At 63.5% G+C, this 17,587-nt stretch overlaps 1 protein-coding gene across 1 annotated transcript; it reads left to right on the top strand.

Annotated features, from left to right (window-relative positions):
- Positions 4,599-8,911, top strand: ZBTB42 (zinc finger and BTB domain containing 42). The gene is made up of 2 exons (XM_018065985.1): positions 4,599-4,827; positions 5,353-8,911. Exon 2 carries the CDS (start codon positions 5,370-5,372, stop codon positions 6,642-6,644), a length of 1,275 nt encoding a protein of 424 aa, XP_017921474.1. The 5' UTR covers positions 4,599-4,827; positions 5,353-5,369; the 3' UTR covers positions 6,645-8,911.

The following is a 17,587-nucleotide window of genomic DNA, read 5'->3' on the forward strand; positions in this document are numbered from 1 at the left end:
GCTGGGCCGGCCGCCCGCCCGCCCGCCGCGCTCGGCCCCGCCGGCCCGCCCTCTCCCCGCCCCGCGCCCGCCCCGCCCGGCCGCCCGCCCACATCCGCCTCCGCCGCCCGGGGCGTCCCCTCCACGGGGCGCGGGAGCGCGCGGCGGGAGGCCCTGGGGCCGGGCCGGGCCGCCGGCGGAGCCCGGCCGCTCCCGCCCCTCCCCGGGGCCTGTCTCCGGGCCGCGGCCTCCCTGGCCTCGGTTTCCCAGTCTTGTCCGGCCAGCCCGCACTTCTCGGACCAGTCCGGCCTCGACCCTGTTAACAGGGCCTGCGTGGGCTGAGCCGCCTGCTTCTGACTCCCTCCGGCGGGAGCAGGGCTGGAGGGTGGGTTAGTCTAACTTTTAGAACATGCCCCAAGCTGGGGAGCTGGTGGCTCCAGGGGCCACGGTGGGCCTAACAGACCCAGTCCAAGGCCCTTTGCCTAGCGCAGGCCCCTTGGGTGGGGGGTGCCTGCAGGAGGCTGGCCGGAAGGTGGGCAGTCAGTCATCTGTCTGTGGGCTGAAGGCTTGCTTGGGTCTGGCCCTGGGCTGGGCCCTCATCCCTGGTGAGGGTCTTCCAGAAGCTCCCCTCCCCAGAAGGAACACGCAGACATCTGGCAGCTACAAAAGCGAACAGGGACCTCACGTGGGGACCAAGAGGGAAGAGGGCCCAGGGCCGGGGGGTGGGGGCGCCATTCAGCACACCTGGCCTGGAGGGCCCCCCTGAGTCAGTACAGACACCCAGAGGGGGTGCAGGAGGGCAGTCTCCAGAAAAGGGCTGTGACAGCTTGAGGCAGACCGGGGTCCTCCCTGATGTCCCTGGGGGCCCTGGGCACTTGTAGGGCGCTGGGGGCCAGTGAAGGGGCCAGCATGGCACTGCAGACAAGCCGCCACCCCACCCCTCCCTGGGCCCTGCTATGCACAACCTTTTCCAACAGCTGCCCCTCCCCCCACCCCCCAGGCCTCCAAGTTGCAATCCCTTCATGAAAGGAAGACTTGGGGGGCTCCCTTCCTGGCGTTGGTGTGTATTTGGGGGGAGGAGGACATTTTTGTTCTTCCTCCAGAGTCAGAGTTTTAGCCTGGTTGGGAGGGGTGGGGTATAGACACTTCATCTGGGTCAGAGGTGGAAGCAGCTGAGTGCGCAGGACAGCGTCCGCAGCTGTCCGTTCCTCTCGGGGCTGAAAGAGAAGGACCAGGGACATTTGCTCCTCCAGGAGAAGACGAAAACCTCTGGGCCTCTGCCCTCGCCACCCCCACCCTCCCGCCCCAGCGAGCTGCCCCAGCCCTGCACCTCCACCCCCAGGCCCTCGTCCGCAGGGACCAGGGGGGAGGCCTGACAAGCACTCGCTCCCCCCAACCCTCCCCTTGGGCCCCCTCTAGGACCATCCCCCCCCACCCCCGCCCACCATTCTCCCAGGAGGGCTTTCCTCTGCACCTGCGCCCCATCCTGGGCTGGCAATGCCAAGGAGAAGGCAGGGAACCCCTGGGGGCCCCCGAGAGGGCGCCCCCTCCTGGGCCCTGTGGTGACTCGCAGCCGTCCTCGCCATCGCGTCTTGGCCAGGAGTGTCTCTGTGGTGGTCAGGCCTCCTCGGCCTGGCCCGTGTCCCAGCGGTGAGCCCCACAGCCCTGCCCTGCAGCATAGCTGGGAGCCGGCCCTGCGGCTGGAGCCTCTGCGGGCAGGCCCAGCGCCCTCCTCTGGCCTCCAGAGGGTGAGCAGAGCCCCTCTCCTCTAGAACACCTCCTGCCCGCTGCCCCCCAAGCCGAATGTCGCTGCCCTGGCTGAGGCTGGGGCCGCTCAGGAGCCCCCGAGGCAGATGTTGGCCACAAAAACTGCTGCACCAGCCTCCGGGGAGGGTGGCCACCTGCCCCTCCTAGAGCTCAGGGTCCTTGCGGCCCGGTCACCTTCTGCAGCTGCCAGCCCTCGGGCAGGACTCGGGGGCCCGAGGCCCGGGCTGCCTGGTCTCCGCAGCAGCTGCAGGGCGGGGCCTTGAGGCAGCTCCCGGGCCAGATGGCCGCCTGGCTGGCCGTGTCCAGCGACGTTCGGCCCCCACCGTTGCGACAGCCTCCTGCCATCCCTGTGCCTCAGGCCTCGCCAGCCACAGCGGGGGACCCACAGGCCAGGCCTGCTGGCTGCCGGGTGCCCTCTCAGGTGGCCTGGGGTGGCCCCTCCCGGGCCCAAAGGAGGATGTAACTCCAGGAAGACTGGAGACCTTCGGACCAGGAAAACACAGGGGCCTCTCTCCCTGTCCCCTCCCCTGAGCGATGTCCCTCCTCCCTTAGCCACCCCTACCCAGCACACCCCCAGCCTCTCGCTGGCCACATCCCCTGCTGCCGCGTGGACCTCCTTCGTGCCCACGACCTCCGTCTGGGCCCCAAGGAGCCCTTTGTCCCACCAGCCAGGCAGGGCAGGCCAGGACACTCTGCCCACCCCAGGGCCTTCTCTCCTGGCCTGGCTGGGGAGCTGTGTGCCCGGGCTGGGCAGGTGGGCACGTCAGAGCAGTCAGGATCAGGATGGGGGCACCTGTGGGCATTGGACAGACACCACCGCCCTGCTTTCAGTCAAGAGACACGACTACACCCCCTGCCTGTGCCATGCCAAGTCTCAGCAGCAAAGATCCAGTGGAGAGCACGGGGCGGCAAGGCCACGTGACACGGGAGCTCCTTGGAGAAGGCGGAGGCCCCAAGAGGAGATCATGGGATTGGGGACACCTGAGTGGGAGTGATCAAGAAGGCCCACTCCCAGGGGCTGCTGCTGGAGCAGAGACAGGACTGGGGAGACATGTGTGGAACCTGAGGACTCACGAAAGGCCCCAGGGTCTTGCCGTGTGCTGGGCCCTCCAGTTAATCTCCCCCTTTTGCAGATGAGAATATTAAGGTATGGAGAGGTTTAGAGTCATGCCCAAAGTTGGAAGGGGGTAGAGGCAGGGCTCTCAGCAAGACTCCGAGAGGTAGTCCCCTCTGGGTTCACTCTGACCTGACTTGAAATCAGCTGCCCAAGCTGGGGTGGGGGCGGGGCGTGGAAGTGAAGGAAGGGGCTGGCCTCCTCAGGAAAGGGTCCCCAGGGTGCCCGGGCTCTGGGAGCCAGGGCATTCTCGCTGGCTCTGAGCACAATGCAAGTCCAGGGTACCAAGCCAAAGAGTGCTGAATTTAGGAAATAAAAATGTAAGCTGCCCGGTGAAATCTGAATTTCAGATAAACAAGTAATGGATTTTAGTATAAGAATGTGTCTTTCCTTCGCTCAGACTTGAAGTCCTAACTGTGGTGGGCCCCAGGGCCTCTGCCCACCAGAGTTTAAATAGGACCCCTGGAGCCCCACCCCCACACCCCATCTCACAGCCAGGAACTCCCCCCAGGGGTTCTCGCCTCCCAAGAGCATGGCTGGGGGGCTCCCCACCCCGTCTTGCTGCCTCTTTGCCATCGTATACCCAGCTGGCTGGGGTCCTGCCTTTGTGATCCAGCACCCCACAACACCACCCCCGCTTCTAGTCAAGGCCTCCTTTCTACTCCTGCGCTGAACCCCACCCCTGCCCACCCTCTATCTCCCGGGGTTCTGGGCTGTACAGGTGAGAACGCAGGAGACGCTGCCAGACTTGGATCCTGGTTCAACAACTGACTGCCTGCTGTGTGGCCCTGGCGCCTTCTGAACCAAAACCAGTGTGATAATCAGAGCACCTCACTAAACCAGCGGGGCTGCTGGGACAGCTGAGCAGCGGTCCACAGCGCCTCCATCCTGCTCTGTAAAGGCAGTTGGGGAAAGACTGCCAGCCAACAGTCACCGCCCGCCCTGGGGGTCCCAGCCTCTCCAAGCTCATTGCTCATTGCTTTTCTCAGGCTTCTTCCTTAACCCAGGACCTAGATGTCCCTCACACCTTCGCGTGGCCTTGCTCCTGAAAGGCCAGCTCAGCCCCTTCTGGGCGTCAGCTCTCTCCCTGAGCACTCCCTCCTCCCTCCTCGCAGCCCGCGGCCCGGCTCTGGGCTTTCGGCGCAGTTCCCTCTCTCTCCATCACCGCGATGGGCCCCTCACCCCATGACGCCTTCTGGGACCGCCACGGTCCCCAAGGCTCACAGCTCCGTGCACCTGGCTCCCATCAGAGGCCTCGCTGGGTGTGCTGAGAGGATGAGAGTGCCCAGTTTTGGAATACCAAGGCTGAGAACCCGCCCAAGCGTCTGGAAAGGGGGCCCAGCTAAATTAAATTCAATTCGAGGCTTTCAACGAAAGGGGGTGTCATCTTCTCAATATGTACGACTACCTCCGCCCCCTCCTCCATCCCAGGGCGGGCACCCCGCGAGGTGGCGGCGCAACCCGGCTGCGCCTTCGGGAGACTGGCGCCGGCGCTGGCTGGGAGAGGAGCTGGTCCTCGGAAGGAGTCTCTTAACAGACGGGCGCAGTTGGGACCCCATGGGGGGGACCCCGAGGATGAAGCGGCAAGTATCGCGAGAGAGCCCCCTCCCCCGCCGCGTCCCGCGTCCCCTCCCACCCCAGCGCCCCAGATGGCGGCGCGCGGGGCCCGGCCGGGCGGGGCGGACGGAGAAGGGGCGGCGTGGGTGACCTCAGCGGTTCCGCCGCTCCGGGAAGTCGCCTCGGCCCGCCCCCTCCAGCCCCCGCCCCGAGTTTCGCTCTCTCCGGGGCGGGGCAAGCGGCGAGTGCTGCCGGGCCAGCCAAGTTGGAGCGCGCCCCGCCCGGCGCCCTCCCCGTCCCCGCGCCCTCCCCGCCGGGGCGCGCTGCCCGCAGCTCCGCACGCGCAGGGGCGGCACCGGGGAGGGCGCGCGGCGCGGGCAGCGGCCGGAGAGGAGCTCGGGGCGGTGGAGGTGAGCGCGAGGGGCGGGCGCCCCGCATTGCCCGCCCCGCCCGCCGGCCCGCTCCCCGCGGTCGCGCTGCCTTAAATGGGGCCCCGCGGCGGCGGCGGCGGCATCTGGCGGGCCGAGCGGCAGCTGGAGGCGGCGCGGAGGCGCGGACCAGGGGCGGCGGCGGCGGCGCGGCGACTCGGGCGTCGGGGGACGCGGCCGGCTGCCGCCCCAGAGTGAAGTTCAGGGGCGCCCGCGCGGGGAGGGGCGCCCGGGGTGGAGACGCGCGCAGGTTCGCGCGGCTCCGGCCCCCTCCGCTGGCGCCCCGGGACCCGCCCCCGCGGCGGAGCAGCTCCTGTTTACTTTCGATCGAGTTTTTCCTGCTCGGGGCAGGTGCCCAGGGAGGCTCCGGGCGGGCAGCCGCGCGCGGCGCCCCGCGCCCCTCTCCCCGCGCTGCCCGCACTCGGGAAGGGCTGGTTGGGCGGCTGGGGGGCGAGTGGCGGCCGCGGCGTCTCCAGGCGCGCTCACGGGCGTCCCGTTTGTGCCCAGGTGATGACCGCGGCGGCATGGAGTTCCCGGAGCACGGCGGGCGGCTGCTGGGCCGCCTGAGGCAGCAGCGTGAGCTGGGCTTCCTGTGCGACTGCACTGTGCTGGTGGGCGACGCGCGCTTCCCGGCCCACCGCGCTGTGCTGGCCGCGTGCAGCGTCTACTTCCATCTCTTCTACAGGGACCGGCCCGCGGGCAGCCGCGACACGGTGCGGCTCAACGGCGACATCGTCACGGCGCCTGCCTTCGGCCGTCTGCTGGACTTCATGTACGAGGGCCGCCTGGACCTGCGCAGCCTGCCCGTCGAGGACGTCCTGGCCGCCGCCAGCTACCTGCGCATGTGCGACATCGTCAAGGTCTGCAAGGGCAGGCTCCGCGAGAAGGAGCGCGCGCTGCCCCCGGAGACGCCCGCCCCTGGGGCAGAGCCACCGGGCCGGCCCCCGGGCCCTCTGTCTGCCTGGGCCCCCGCGCCCTGTCCAGCCTCTCTGAAGGCCAGGCTCCCTCCCGCCGGGCCAAAGGCCACCCGCCCTCCGCCCGCACCGGGACCTCCCCCCTGGCAGGCGTCTGGAGAGTCAGACGGGGCCCTGGACCTGTCGCTGAAGCCCGGCCCGAGGCGGCCGCCCGTCCGCCCACCCTGCGCCCTCCAGACCGCCCCCTGCCGCCAGAAGCAGCCCGGGGCCCAGCCGGTGGTGAAGGAGGAGCCAGACTCAGAGTCCGAGCGGGAGGACGGAAGCAGCAGCCCTCGGAGCGCCCATAGCCCCCTGCGGCCCCCCGGTGTTCCCGCGGCGGAGCCCCTGGCCGGGGGCTTGGGGCCGCTGCCGGTGCGCGGGGTGGGCAGGGGGGCGCCGGGGCCCGAGGCGGAGCGGGGGGAGCTGGAGGCCGCCCTGCGGCCGACCGGGCGCCTCTGCCTCTGCCCGCTGTGCGGCAAGCTGTTCCCCGGCGCCCACGTGCTGCAGCCACACCTCAGCGCCCACTTCCGCGAGCGGGACGGCGGCCGCGCGCGGCTCTCGCCCGACGGGGTGGCACCCACGTGCCCGCTCTGCAGGAAGACCTTCTCTTGCACGTACACGCTGAAGAGGCACGAGCGCACGCACTCGGGCGAGAAGCCCTACACGTGTGTGCAGTGCGGCAAGAGCTTCCAGTATTCGCACAACCTGAGCCGCCACGCCGTGGTGCACACACGCGAGAAGCCGCACGCCTGCCGCTGGTGCGAGCGCCGCTTCACGCAGTCAGGGGACCTCTACCGCCACGTCCGCAAGTTCCACTGTGGCCTGGTCAAGTCCCTGCTGGTGTGAAGGGCCGACGGAGGGGCGGAGGGAGTGTGAGGCCCGGAGCTCAGCAGAAGCCCCCAGGGCTGGGCCAGCCCAGCAGAAGGAACCCTGCTGCCCTGGGAAAATGGCCCCAGACTTGGATGGACTGGGAGCCGCCGGGGCAGTCCTCCAGCCTTGGCCCTCCGTTCCAACTCACTCTTGTCCCTGGATCTGCCCTGACCAGACACTGAACTCCTCCGTCCAGCCTGTGAACTCCTCTCTCCAGCCTGTCCCAAGGAAGGTCCGAAGGGTCCGAAGGGCCCGGGCTCCCCAGCGAGAGGAGGCCAGCTGACCCTCCTCCCAGGCTTTCCTGGCCACCCCATGAGCAGGCTCGGGGGGCACCCTGTGAGCCTGGCACTGTGCTCGGTGAAGGATGCCCGCTCACAGATGCTGTCAGTGTGAGTCCCAACGGGAGCTCGGACGGAACAGACCACTCCTGGTGGGTGGCAGTAGGAACCCCTGCGGGGCGCCCCGGGCACAGTGAGCACCAGCAGGGCCCTCAGGGCACAGCTGGTGTCCCAGGGGTGCGGCCCCAGCAGGAACCCGGGTGGCAGCAGAGCCAGCTGGGAGCAGAGGGCTGCGGAGCTGCGGGCACTGGGAAGGGAGGCAGGCCCTCCGCAGCTCTGGTCCTGCCCACACCGCAACACAGGGCGGAGAGTGGGATTTGGAAGCATTTCTCTAGATACAGAAGGAGCCTCTGGAGGTTGCCAGATGTTGGCGCGTGGTCGCTGGGCCGTGCCACTCCCCTGCCTGAGCACAGGGACCAGTATGCCTCCTGGCCGCCCCCAGGGGGCCGCCGAGCGGGGCTGGGAACGCAGCCCCCCCCCTGGAGCATTCCTGGTCAGTGGCAGGCCTGACCCTGAAGGTCATCTGTCCACCTGACGGCGGTCTCCCTGGAGCTGCTGGTCATTGCCAGAGTGCTGTAGGGGACCGAAGGCTGCAGTTTGGATCAGAGCCAGGTGGGCAGAGTTTCCTTTCCCTACGGGGCGGGGCAGGGGGAGAGTCTGAGTCAGGCATTGCTTGGGGCGGGGTGGGGGGAAGGCATGTGGCCTCCAGGCAGCGGTCACAGGACCCCGCACGCCACTTGTGGAGGCTGATGCTCCTAAAACGCAAAAGGCTGCTGCATCTGCGCTTGGTGGAGGCACTCCGCCTCGTCTGCCTGCTCCCTGGGCAGGTCTCGCTGCCGGGTCCCAGTGGGTGGGCAGAGGTGGGGCCGCCCCAGGTCCTGGGGGTCCAGAAGGTGGCAGAGCCGCCCAGACTCCTGGTTTCCCCAGAGCCTGGGCTCTTGCTGCTGTGACCGGAAGTGGTGCTGAGGTCCGAGTTCAAGTTTTAAATTATTGCTCGGCTCCTGACAACACTTGATGTCGTATTTATTCGTCTGCTTGGTCTGGAGTGAGAAGACCATCGGCCTTTGCAGCAGGTGGGCAGGCGGGGGCCATCCCCCTGCAGGCCCTCAGCCCTCCCGGTGTGTGGGCAAGCTGGCCTGCAGACCAGAGAGAGAACCGTGGGAAGGGTCCCTGCTTCTGATTGTCCTGGCTCCCGGCCCTGCACCTCTCGGAGGGCTGGTGGGACTGCACTCATGGGTAATGTGCTCCATGACCGGATTTCCATGCGTGAGTGTGTGCTTGGGAGTGTGTGTGCGTGTGTGATAGAGAGAGTCTGCCTGTGTGGGCATCTGTGTCCAGCAAAGGCGGGGCCTGAGCCAGACCAGCACCCAAGCCCCCGCCCCAGCAGGCAGTGGGGAGATGAAGCCTCAGCCTTGGTTTTCCCCACGGGGTTTCCACTGGGGAAGAAATTTATTTTCCTGGGGCAGGAAGCCAGCCTGTCCTGAGTTATCAACACTGGATTCATTGTCTTCTGCAAACAGTTACTGTGAAGTTAATGTACAGAGAAGTGGTCAGTTTTATGTTTAACAACTGACACAGTTCAGATTAAAAAAAAAATATATATATATATACACACACACATATATTTAAGACACTAACCATGTGGGATTGTGTCGCAGAGGCATGTGTAGATAGCCACCTTGCTGGGGGGCGCCTGCTCTGTGGGGCCCTCCTGGATGGCCCAGCCTCCCGCCCCTCGGGCGCCACTGCCCCTGGGTGGGGGTCCTCCGTGTGCCTGGAGGACAGTCCTTGGCGCTTGGCGTCTGGCGGGAGGACTTGCTGGCGTGCGCCCGCCTGCTGTAACGGTCTCCCCCTGTGCATGTTGTCGTCTCAGTGACAGTGGTAATAAAGCCCACCCCAGGTGGAGATGGCCGTGATTGTTCCTGGGGACACCAGAGCTAGTGGGAGTTGGAAGTGCCGCTGGTCTTCAGGGGGACCCGGGTGTGCGGTGGGCACTCTGGGAGCCCTGTCCCAGATGCCACCTGCCGTGTCTCCTGGGTGCAGGGAGCTGCAGCAGGCTGTGTATGGCTGAGAGACCCTCTTTTCCCAGATTGTTACCTCGCCCTCACCCCAAATCCTGGGGAGCAGAGTGCTAGCTGGGACCTGGTGAGGCAGCTCGTGGCCTCTCGCCTGGTGCAGGGGTGCCTCCTAAGGCTGCCAGCCCTCTGGGTCTGGGTCTTGTCCCCCTGCTCCAGAGGTAGTCCCCATCCCTGCCCCTGCTTCACCCTGTGCCTCTCGCCTCCCTCCACACCCCGTTTGTACACCCCTGCCTCCCCCTGGGTGGGACGGACCCTCACAAGAGGTGAGCAAGGCTGGGCGGGGGTCTCGTGCCCGCCACCCCCACCCCTACCCTGTGGCGCCCAGCTTGATCTCGGGACGGCTGAGTGGGACCCAGTCGGGCGAGTGGCTGGACAGGCTTGGCCACTGGGGTTTCTAGGACCCCGAGCCAGCTCAAGCTGATGGCAGGGCTAATGGGCAGTCTGCATGGGCATTCCACAGGGGCCTGAAGCTGGTGCTTCCCTGAGCCTCTTTGCCGGGCCCAGGGCAGGTGGCCTTATGTGTGTCCCCGGCCATAGCACCCACCAGGAAGAGCTGAGTCAGACCCAGGAGGGGAGGGGCCGGGGGGCCTCACTTGCTGAGAGGACCCCAGAGGCTGGCTGGGTGAACCGGTGCCGGGAGGACTGGTTCCTGGGCCTTCGAGGCCTTCCCAGCCTGGACCCTAAGTGCACGCGTCCTTGCTTCTGGGAGGTGGCACCTGCACCTCCCCTGCCTGGCCCAGCCTGGCTCTCAAGGAGCCTTCCTCCTGGACCGGAGCCACTGTCCTGCAGGGAGGCCCTGCCCTGTTCCCATCTGGGCCTGTGACTCAGCCCGGGCCTTCTCAGAACCCAGAGGAGGCTATTGCCGTGCCAACCCAGGGAAGGGCAGGAGGGCGCTCAGAAGGTCCCGGGGCGGGGGGAAGCTGACCAGGGTGGGTTTCCAGGACTCCTGCCAGCCCGGCTCTGCCCAGCTGAGCTCACACTCTGCCCCCGTGCCCGTCACTGAAGCTGCCGCCCGCACACCTTGGGGGAGCATCCAGCCCTAAGCACGTGGAGGGGTCCGGCTGGCCTGCTGTCGCAGAGCCAGTGGGTGGCAATCCCAGGCGCTCCTACAAACCTCAGCTGGGCGCTGCCCCTCCACCTTGGCGCAGCGGCACTAGAGGCAGTGCCAAGGGCAGGACTTTGGGCCAAGAGGTCCCCACGACCACCAGCAGGGCAGCACTCAGGCCCCTCCAGGAGCACATGGCACGGGTGCCCCAGGCCGCGGGCCACCCTGCGGAGGTGGCAGTGAGAGGGGCCACGTGGGCGCCCCAGGGAAGCTGCCAGCTTTGAGGCAGGGGGTGCCCAGGGCAGGTCCGGCCAGCCTCGGGCCCTCCTCCCCAGCTTCCTCTGCCCCCTGCCCTGGGCCTCGCCGCTCCCAGCGCTCATGCCCGCTGGTGAGTGAGGTCCACCTTCAGACCCTCAGGACAGACACACAGGCTTCTGGCCCACTGGCTCCATCCCCGCCTCCCGGCCTTGGGGGGCAGGGGGCACCCGGCTGGCCAGCCTCTGCAGGGTCCCCGGCCCGGCACGGCTCACCCTCTTCCACAGCCCCGAGCCCGCCCAGCCACGGTCACTGCCATCGTCACAGCGCCGCCCCTCCACGCCCCTGCTCCACGTGCACGGTCACCTCCACCCACCCTCGAGGCGGGGCCCCACAGGACACCCCATCGAGGCCAGTTTCCAAGCTGAGGGCCTGGTGCTGAGCAGCCACGAGCTGACGAGGGCCGGAGACGGTGCAGCCCCCCAGCGGCCCGCTGTCCATGACTGTCCTGTGCCGCCCCCGGCCCGGCGCCTTCCCCCTCCTGCTCAGAAGAGCAGACATCTGCGCCCTCCCCACCCGGCCCGGCCACCTGGCCTCCCAGCACCTGCCCCCAGGTCCCGTCCTTCCCCGCCTCTGAGCCCTCGCGGGGGGACAGGCACTGTGGCAGACAGCTGCTGAGAGGAGCCTGGGCACAGCCAGCGGGCATGCCAGCGGCACTGCTGCTGATGACGCCAACAAGAAGGAAGACGCAGGGCTTGGCCCCAGTGCTCTCCGGAGCGGGGGAGCGCATCCCCAGGGTGCTGGCCGTGGGGGGCGGTGCGGGGCCTGCCGGCACTTGGAGGAGCATCACTTTCGGGTCCCAGGCCTCCTGGGCCACCATGCCCCTCCCCTGCCTCCTCCCTCCTGCAGCTGCCCCTGCAGCCCCGGGGGGCTCCGGAGGGTGGGAGGTGGTGGGCAAACCCCAGCAGCCACGGAGGAGTCCGGGGACAGCTGGTTGGAGGGCCAGGACCCAGCGGGGGCGGTTCAGAGAGGAAACCCGCTGTGCTGACTCGGTGTCCAGGCCGGCGGCCCCGTAGAGAAGTCCAGCTCCTGGACAACCAGAGCTCCCCTCCCTGAGTTGGGATTCAGATGGGTTTGTTTTCACCAGTTGGAACAGAAATCTGTGTAGAGAAAGCCCCTTTCCTTGCCTTCTTCAGCAGACAGCTGGGGCCTTGAAAATTAGGTTCTGGAGCCAATTCCAATGTGTGTGTGTATGTGTGTGTGTGTGCACACGTGTGCATGCATGTGTAAATGTGCATTGCATGGGTGTGCATGCGTGCGCACACAGGTGTGCACCTGTGTATACGTGTGTATGTATGTGCGCGTGTGTGCGCGTGTCTGTATGGGTGTGAGTGTGTGTGTGCGCGTGTGTGTCTTGAGCACTCCTACAAGCAGTGCTCCAGCACCAGCTGGGTGTCCTACAGCTCAGCCCCATCCTGACACTGTCGACCCAGACAAAGCTCAGACCCATGTTTACGGGCTCAATCCCACAAGACAGTTCTGCCCCCAACTCACGCTGGTCCCGAGCCCGGATTGCCACCTGTACTGCTAACACGGGTTATGAAGCAGAGGCTCCCCCGACCCCAGGAAAACAGTTTATTACATCCTTGGCTTATAAAGAAAAAGGATATCATTCAGGATAAGCCAGAGGGTTCCTGGGGCGAGCTGTAGGGGCAGGTGTGAGCTTTCAAGCCCCCTCTGGTTGAACCACTTGCCCTGAAACTCCATGGTCTGACCAGACCAGCCGGGACGCCCCGAACCCTGTCCTGTGGGGGCTTCACAGAGGCTTTGTGCCTGGGTGCATTGACCATGGATGATTGATTCCATCTCTGGCTCCCCGCCCCCGGGAGGTCAGGGGGCGGGGCTGTCACCTGTGGTGGTCCTCCGGGCAGTTGTCCCCACCCTCAGGGGCCTCCAGGCACCTCCTTCACAGGAAACAGATGACAGCTTGATGAGTTTCTTCACGCAGGAAATGCCGAGGGTTTCGGGAGCTCTGTGCCAGAGACAGGAACGAAGACCAAATATGTATGTGTTTGGTTTCTTGGCTGTGCCATGTGGCTTGTGGGATCTCAGTTCCCTGACCAGGGACTGGACTCGGGCTCTGGGCAGCGAGACTGTAGGGTTCTAAGCCCTGGACTGCCAGGGGATTCCCTGTATTTCTCACTAAATCATGAACCGCAGCCTGGCATGTGTCTTCACTGGTACTGCTGGTTGGCTAGCGCCGGCCTCACACACACCGCAGGGGGCTTGGACCACGGGCGTCGCCACTCACTCCCTGGAGCCTGGGACCCCGGATCCAGGAGCACAGGGCCGGCTCCCCCTGAAGCCTGTCTCTGTGGGATGTAGACGCCGTGTCCTCACGTGGGCACCCCTCTGTGCCCGTCTCTGCCCTCACCTCCTCTTAGAGGGTCTCCAGTCGAGGGCCCACCCTGGGACCCCAGCTCACCTTCATCACCTCTTTGGAGACCCCGCCTCATAATGCAGTGACGTTTGAGCTCTGGGGTCAGGGTCTGCACGATCTGAATTTGGGGGCACAGTCCAGCCCATACTTTTGGTGTTTCAGAAGGGCATGGAGGCCGGCGGACCCTGGCCTAGGAGCGGGGAGGCTCAGATCCCAGCCTGGCCCTGCCTGGATCCAGACGAGCCACCGCAGTCTTCTTAGAGGTGAAGTTTGTTGGTGTTTCCGTTTTGCCCTTCAGCCCATAGGCTGCGGGCTACATGGTACTCAGAGCCACAGCTCTGGGCACGTCGCCCTCCCCAGGGGCCACAGCCCTCAAACTCCTCCACCCCAGGGTGGCCCACACGGGTTCCGCTTCCTCGAAGGCGGCGCAGACGGACCTTTCCTCCCATCAGCCCCCACCAGCCGGCCAGGAATGGAGGCACCTGTTTCCCTATCACTCCTCACAAGACCCTAGCCCACCTGGGGCTCAGGCATCCAGGTAAAGCCCCTCCCTTCCTCACACCTCTGGGCTCTCGGCCCACCTCCCCCCCTCCATCTCCCCCTCCAGGTGCCAAGGCCCCCAAGACTCAACCCCGTGCAGGAAAAGCAGCCAGCACCCCACCCTGGGCTCCCAGGCCCCTGCCCCCTCAGCCCCACCCCTGCCTCCATCACCACCAGTAAGGGCATCCACTCTGGAACTCTTCCCTCACCACTGACCTGATCCAGCTGCAGTCATAATTCAGCCTCGCAGTTATGAACCCACCAAACGTGTCGCCTCCTCACCACGCCTCCCCCTGCCCCCTCTTCATTCACTGCCCCTGCCCAAGCCTTGAGCCACTGGCCCTCTTCTTTGATCAAACCCAGGGTAAAACTGGAACCTGGGCAGCTGTAAATGTTCCCTTCACTGTGGAGGCCTCCAAAAAGGCAGGGCTGCTGGCTCCAGGACTTGTGAACATTTACCTGACCTCCATACCCGTTTCATAACAGAGAGAGACACAAGCGAACCTCACAGTCTGCAACACTGGGGGAGCATGGCTAGGCTGCCCCTCAGGTCAGTCGCTCAGTTGTGTCCAACCCTGCGACCCCATGGACTGCAGCACACCAGGCCTCCCTGTCCACCACCAACTCCTGGAGCTCACTCAAACTCATGTCCATCGAGTCGATGATGCCATCCAACCATCTCATCATCTGTGGTCCCCTTCTCCTCCTGCCTTCAATCTTCCCCAGCATCAGGGTCTTTTCCAGTGAGTCAGTTCTTCACAACAGGTGGCCAAAGTATTTGAGTTTCAGCTTCAGCATCGGTCCTTCCGATGTATATTCAGGACTGATCTCCTTTAGAATTTACTGGTTGGATCTCCTTGCAGTCCAAGGGACTCTCAAGAGTCTTCTCCAACACCACAGCTCAAAAGCATCAATTCTTCGAGTCTCAGCTTTCTTTATAGCCCAGCTCTCACATCCATATGTGACCACTGGAAAAACCAGAGCTTGGACTAGACGGACCTTTGTTGGCAAAGTGATGTGTCTGCTTTTTAATATGCCGTTCCCTACCCCCATGGAGCTGTGGAAAATTCTGAAAGAGATGGGAACACCAGAGCACCTGACCTGCCTCTTGAGAAACCTGTATGCAGGTCAGGAAGCAACAGTTAGAACTGGACATGAAACAACAGACTGGTTCCAAATACAAAAAGGAGTACGTCAAGGCTGTATATTGTCACCCTGCTTATTTAACTTATATGCAGAGTACATCATGAGAAACGCTGGACTGGAAGAAACACAAGCTGGAATCAAGATTGCTGGGAGAAACCAATAATCTCAGATATGCAGATGACACCACCCTTATGGCAGAAAGTGAAGAGGAACTAAAAAGCCTCTTGATGAAAGTGAAAGTGGAGAGTGAAAAAGTTGGCTTAAAGCTCAACATTCAGAAAACGAAGATCATGGCATCCGGTCCCATCACTTCATGGGAAATAGATGGGGAAACAGTGGCTGACTTTCTTTATGGGGCTCCAAAATCACTGCAGATGGTGATTGCAGCCATGAAATTAAAAGACTCTTGCTCCTTGGAAGAAAAATTATGAACAACCTAGATAGCATATTCAAAAGCAGAGACATTACTTTGCCAACTAAGGTCTGTCTAGTCAAGGCTATGGTTTTTCCAGTAGTCATGTATGGATGTGAGAGTTGGACTGTGGAGAAGGCTGAGCGCCGAAGAATTGATGCTTTTGAACTGTGGTGTTGGAGAAGACTCTTGAGAGTCCCTTGGACTGCAAGGAGATCCAACCAGTCAATTCTAAAGGAGATCAGTCCTGGGTGTTCTTTGGAAGGAAGGATGCTAAAGCTAAAACTCCAGTACTTTGGCCACCTCATGCGAAGAGTTGACTCATTGGAAAAGACTCTGATGCTGGGAGGGATTGGGGGCAGGAGGAGAAGGGGACGACAGAGGATGAGATGGCTGGATGGCATCACTGACTCGATGGAAGTGAGTCTGAGTGAACTCCGGGAGTTGGTGATGGACAGGGAGGCCTGGTGTGCTGCGATTCATGGGGTCGCAGAGAGTCGGACACGACTGAGCGACTGAACTGAACTGAACCCCCATGGAAAGTAGTGAGAAACGCCAGGCAAAAAACAAGCTGTGTTTAGAGTGACAGTTGGAAGGCACTGGAGCTCGAGTGAAGCAGAATCTGGGCAGGAACCTAGCTTTAAACAACAAACACTGCAACCAGCCAGGCGTGTGTTTGTGGCTGGAGGGTCACTAGACACGTCCCAAGGGAAGACACACACATAAATGGCAACAGGCACATGGAAGAGCGTGAAACTCACAAAACCACAGTAAGCCATCACCGCACCCCGTCCTGAGTCAGTGACCGACACCACCGAGTGGGGGTGGAGACGTGGAGCAACCAGAGCACCCCCACTCCGCACGGAAGAGGGGCTGAGCTTCTTACCAAGGCCGACATACGCCCATCACTGGAGGAAGTGACTCCGCTCCAGAGCGTGGCCCAGGAGAGCTGACACGCACGTGTACAAAGGGACCTGACTCAGATATTCCCGCTGGGGCCTCCCCGGCAGGCCAGAGGATAGGGCTCAGCGCATCCACTGCAGGGCGCGTGGCTTCAGTCCCTAGTTGGGCAACCAAGATTCCACACCCCTCGAGGCACAGCCCAAGTATTAAAAATTTTAAAAGCCTTAAGAAATGTTCACAGTGGCTTTCCCATATTTACTTGGAAACTACATATGGCCTGAACATCAGTGAATGTGACCGCTGCACACTCACACCACAGGGTGAGACAGACCCAGAGGGAACAGGCGAGTGAGGCTGCTGTGGGTGGACGTCACCGTTCCCAGGGGAGGAGGCGGATGGGGTGCGCCATGCCTGCCAGGAGCTCCAGGGCAGGCAGAGCTGTCCGGGGGAACCCGCAGGACGGCAGCTAGGCAGGGGAGGGCAGGCCAGGCAGGACACAAGGGCACGTGCGGGTGACGGACATTTCCAACTTCATGTGGGGGTGTGCCATGCGGGTGCAGTTGTTTGTCAAGATTTAAAATTAAGCTTTGTGTCTTTCCGCACACGTGCTGTTAAGACTGCAAGACAGTTGTGGGGAGACAAGGGCAGCTGGGCGTCTGGACACGAAGAGAACGGTGGAAGGACAGGTCGCTGAGACTCGGGATGGGGCAGAGAGCTTACTGCACCGCTGCATCCGAGACTTCATGAAGTAGATGTTTAGAGTGGGGAAAAAAGAAAACACGCAACACAGGTTCATTCTGCATCAGCCCGGCAAAGCTGGCAGCCTGGTGCCACCCTTGCTCGGGGCAGCTGCGGGCAGCGGCTCTGGCACCTGGGACGGCCAGGGCGCCGGCTGGCCTGGGTCTGCGGTGGAAGGCCACTTGACGACTGCCGTCCACGCCACGACGGCACGAGTGCTGGACCCAGGCGTTCTAGGAGTCTGCCCTACAGATAAGTGCACACGAGCTCCAAGCGACTGACGTGCGAGAGTCTTCATCAGAGCCTTGCTCGTGCAGCAAGCCGCTGGAAACGGCTTCGATGCCCAGGGGCAGGGCCCGGGTTAGTGACACCCCAGCCCACACAGTGGACAGAATACGTCACAGCCACGGAGTGGAGGCGCCCTGTGTGGGGCAGGGTGATCTCTGCACCGTGAGGTGAACCTAGGAAGTGCAGAGAGGCGCTGGGCCACCCTCCCGTGTAACTACATGGCTCCTTCTATGCACGGGAGCATCGTTGGGACGTGTATAAAATCTCTGGAAGGATACTCAAACAAATAGCTAACTTGGGAATGTGGATCACTCACGGGACTGAAAGTTGGTGTCTGGTGTGGGAAGTGGGGGGTTCTTCCCGGGGACCCTAGTGGTAGAGCCCGCCTGCCAATGCAGAGACGTGGGTTCCACCCCTGGGTCAGGAAGATCCCCTGGGGAAGAAAACAGCAACCCACTCCGGTATTCTTGCCCGGAGAATCCCATGGACAGAGGAGCCTGGTGAGCTACAGCCCACAGGGTAGAAAGAGCTGGACACGACTGAACTGACTTTGCACATGCATGTGGGAAGTCGAGGACTTTTTCAATTTTTAACCACCTTACCATTTGTTCCCAGATCAAACATTAATTAAAACTTATTCACCCCACACCTCCTCCCACTTTTTCTGACTGGTTAGCTCTGTGTACCTTCTATTTCCTTTTCCCCCGAACTACTGTTTCGTTCTTTATCATTAAAA

This window comes from Capra hircus, chromosome 21 (assembly GCF_001704415.2).
Source record: "Capra hircus breed San Clemente chromosome 21, ASM170441v1, whole genome shotgun sequence".
NCBI classification, from domain to species: Eukaryota; Metazoa; Chordata; class Mammalia; order Artiodactyla; family Bovidae; genus Capra; species Capra hircus.

Bases quoted from the DNA above. Each gene is read 5' to 3' on its own strand.
- ZBTB42 (XM_018065985.1), top strand. From the start codon at position 5,370: ATGGAGTTCCCGGAGCACGGCGGGCGGCTGCTGGGCCGCCTGAGGCAG.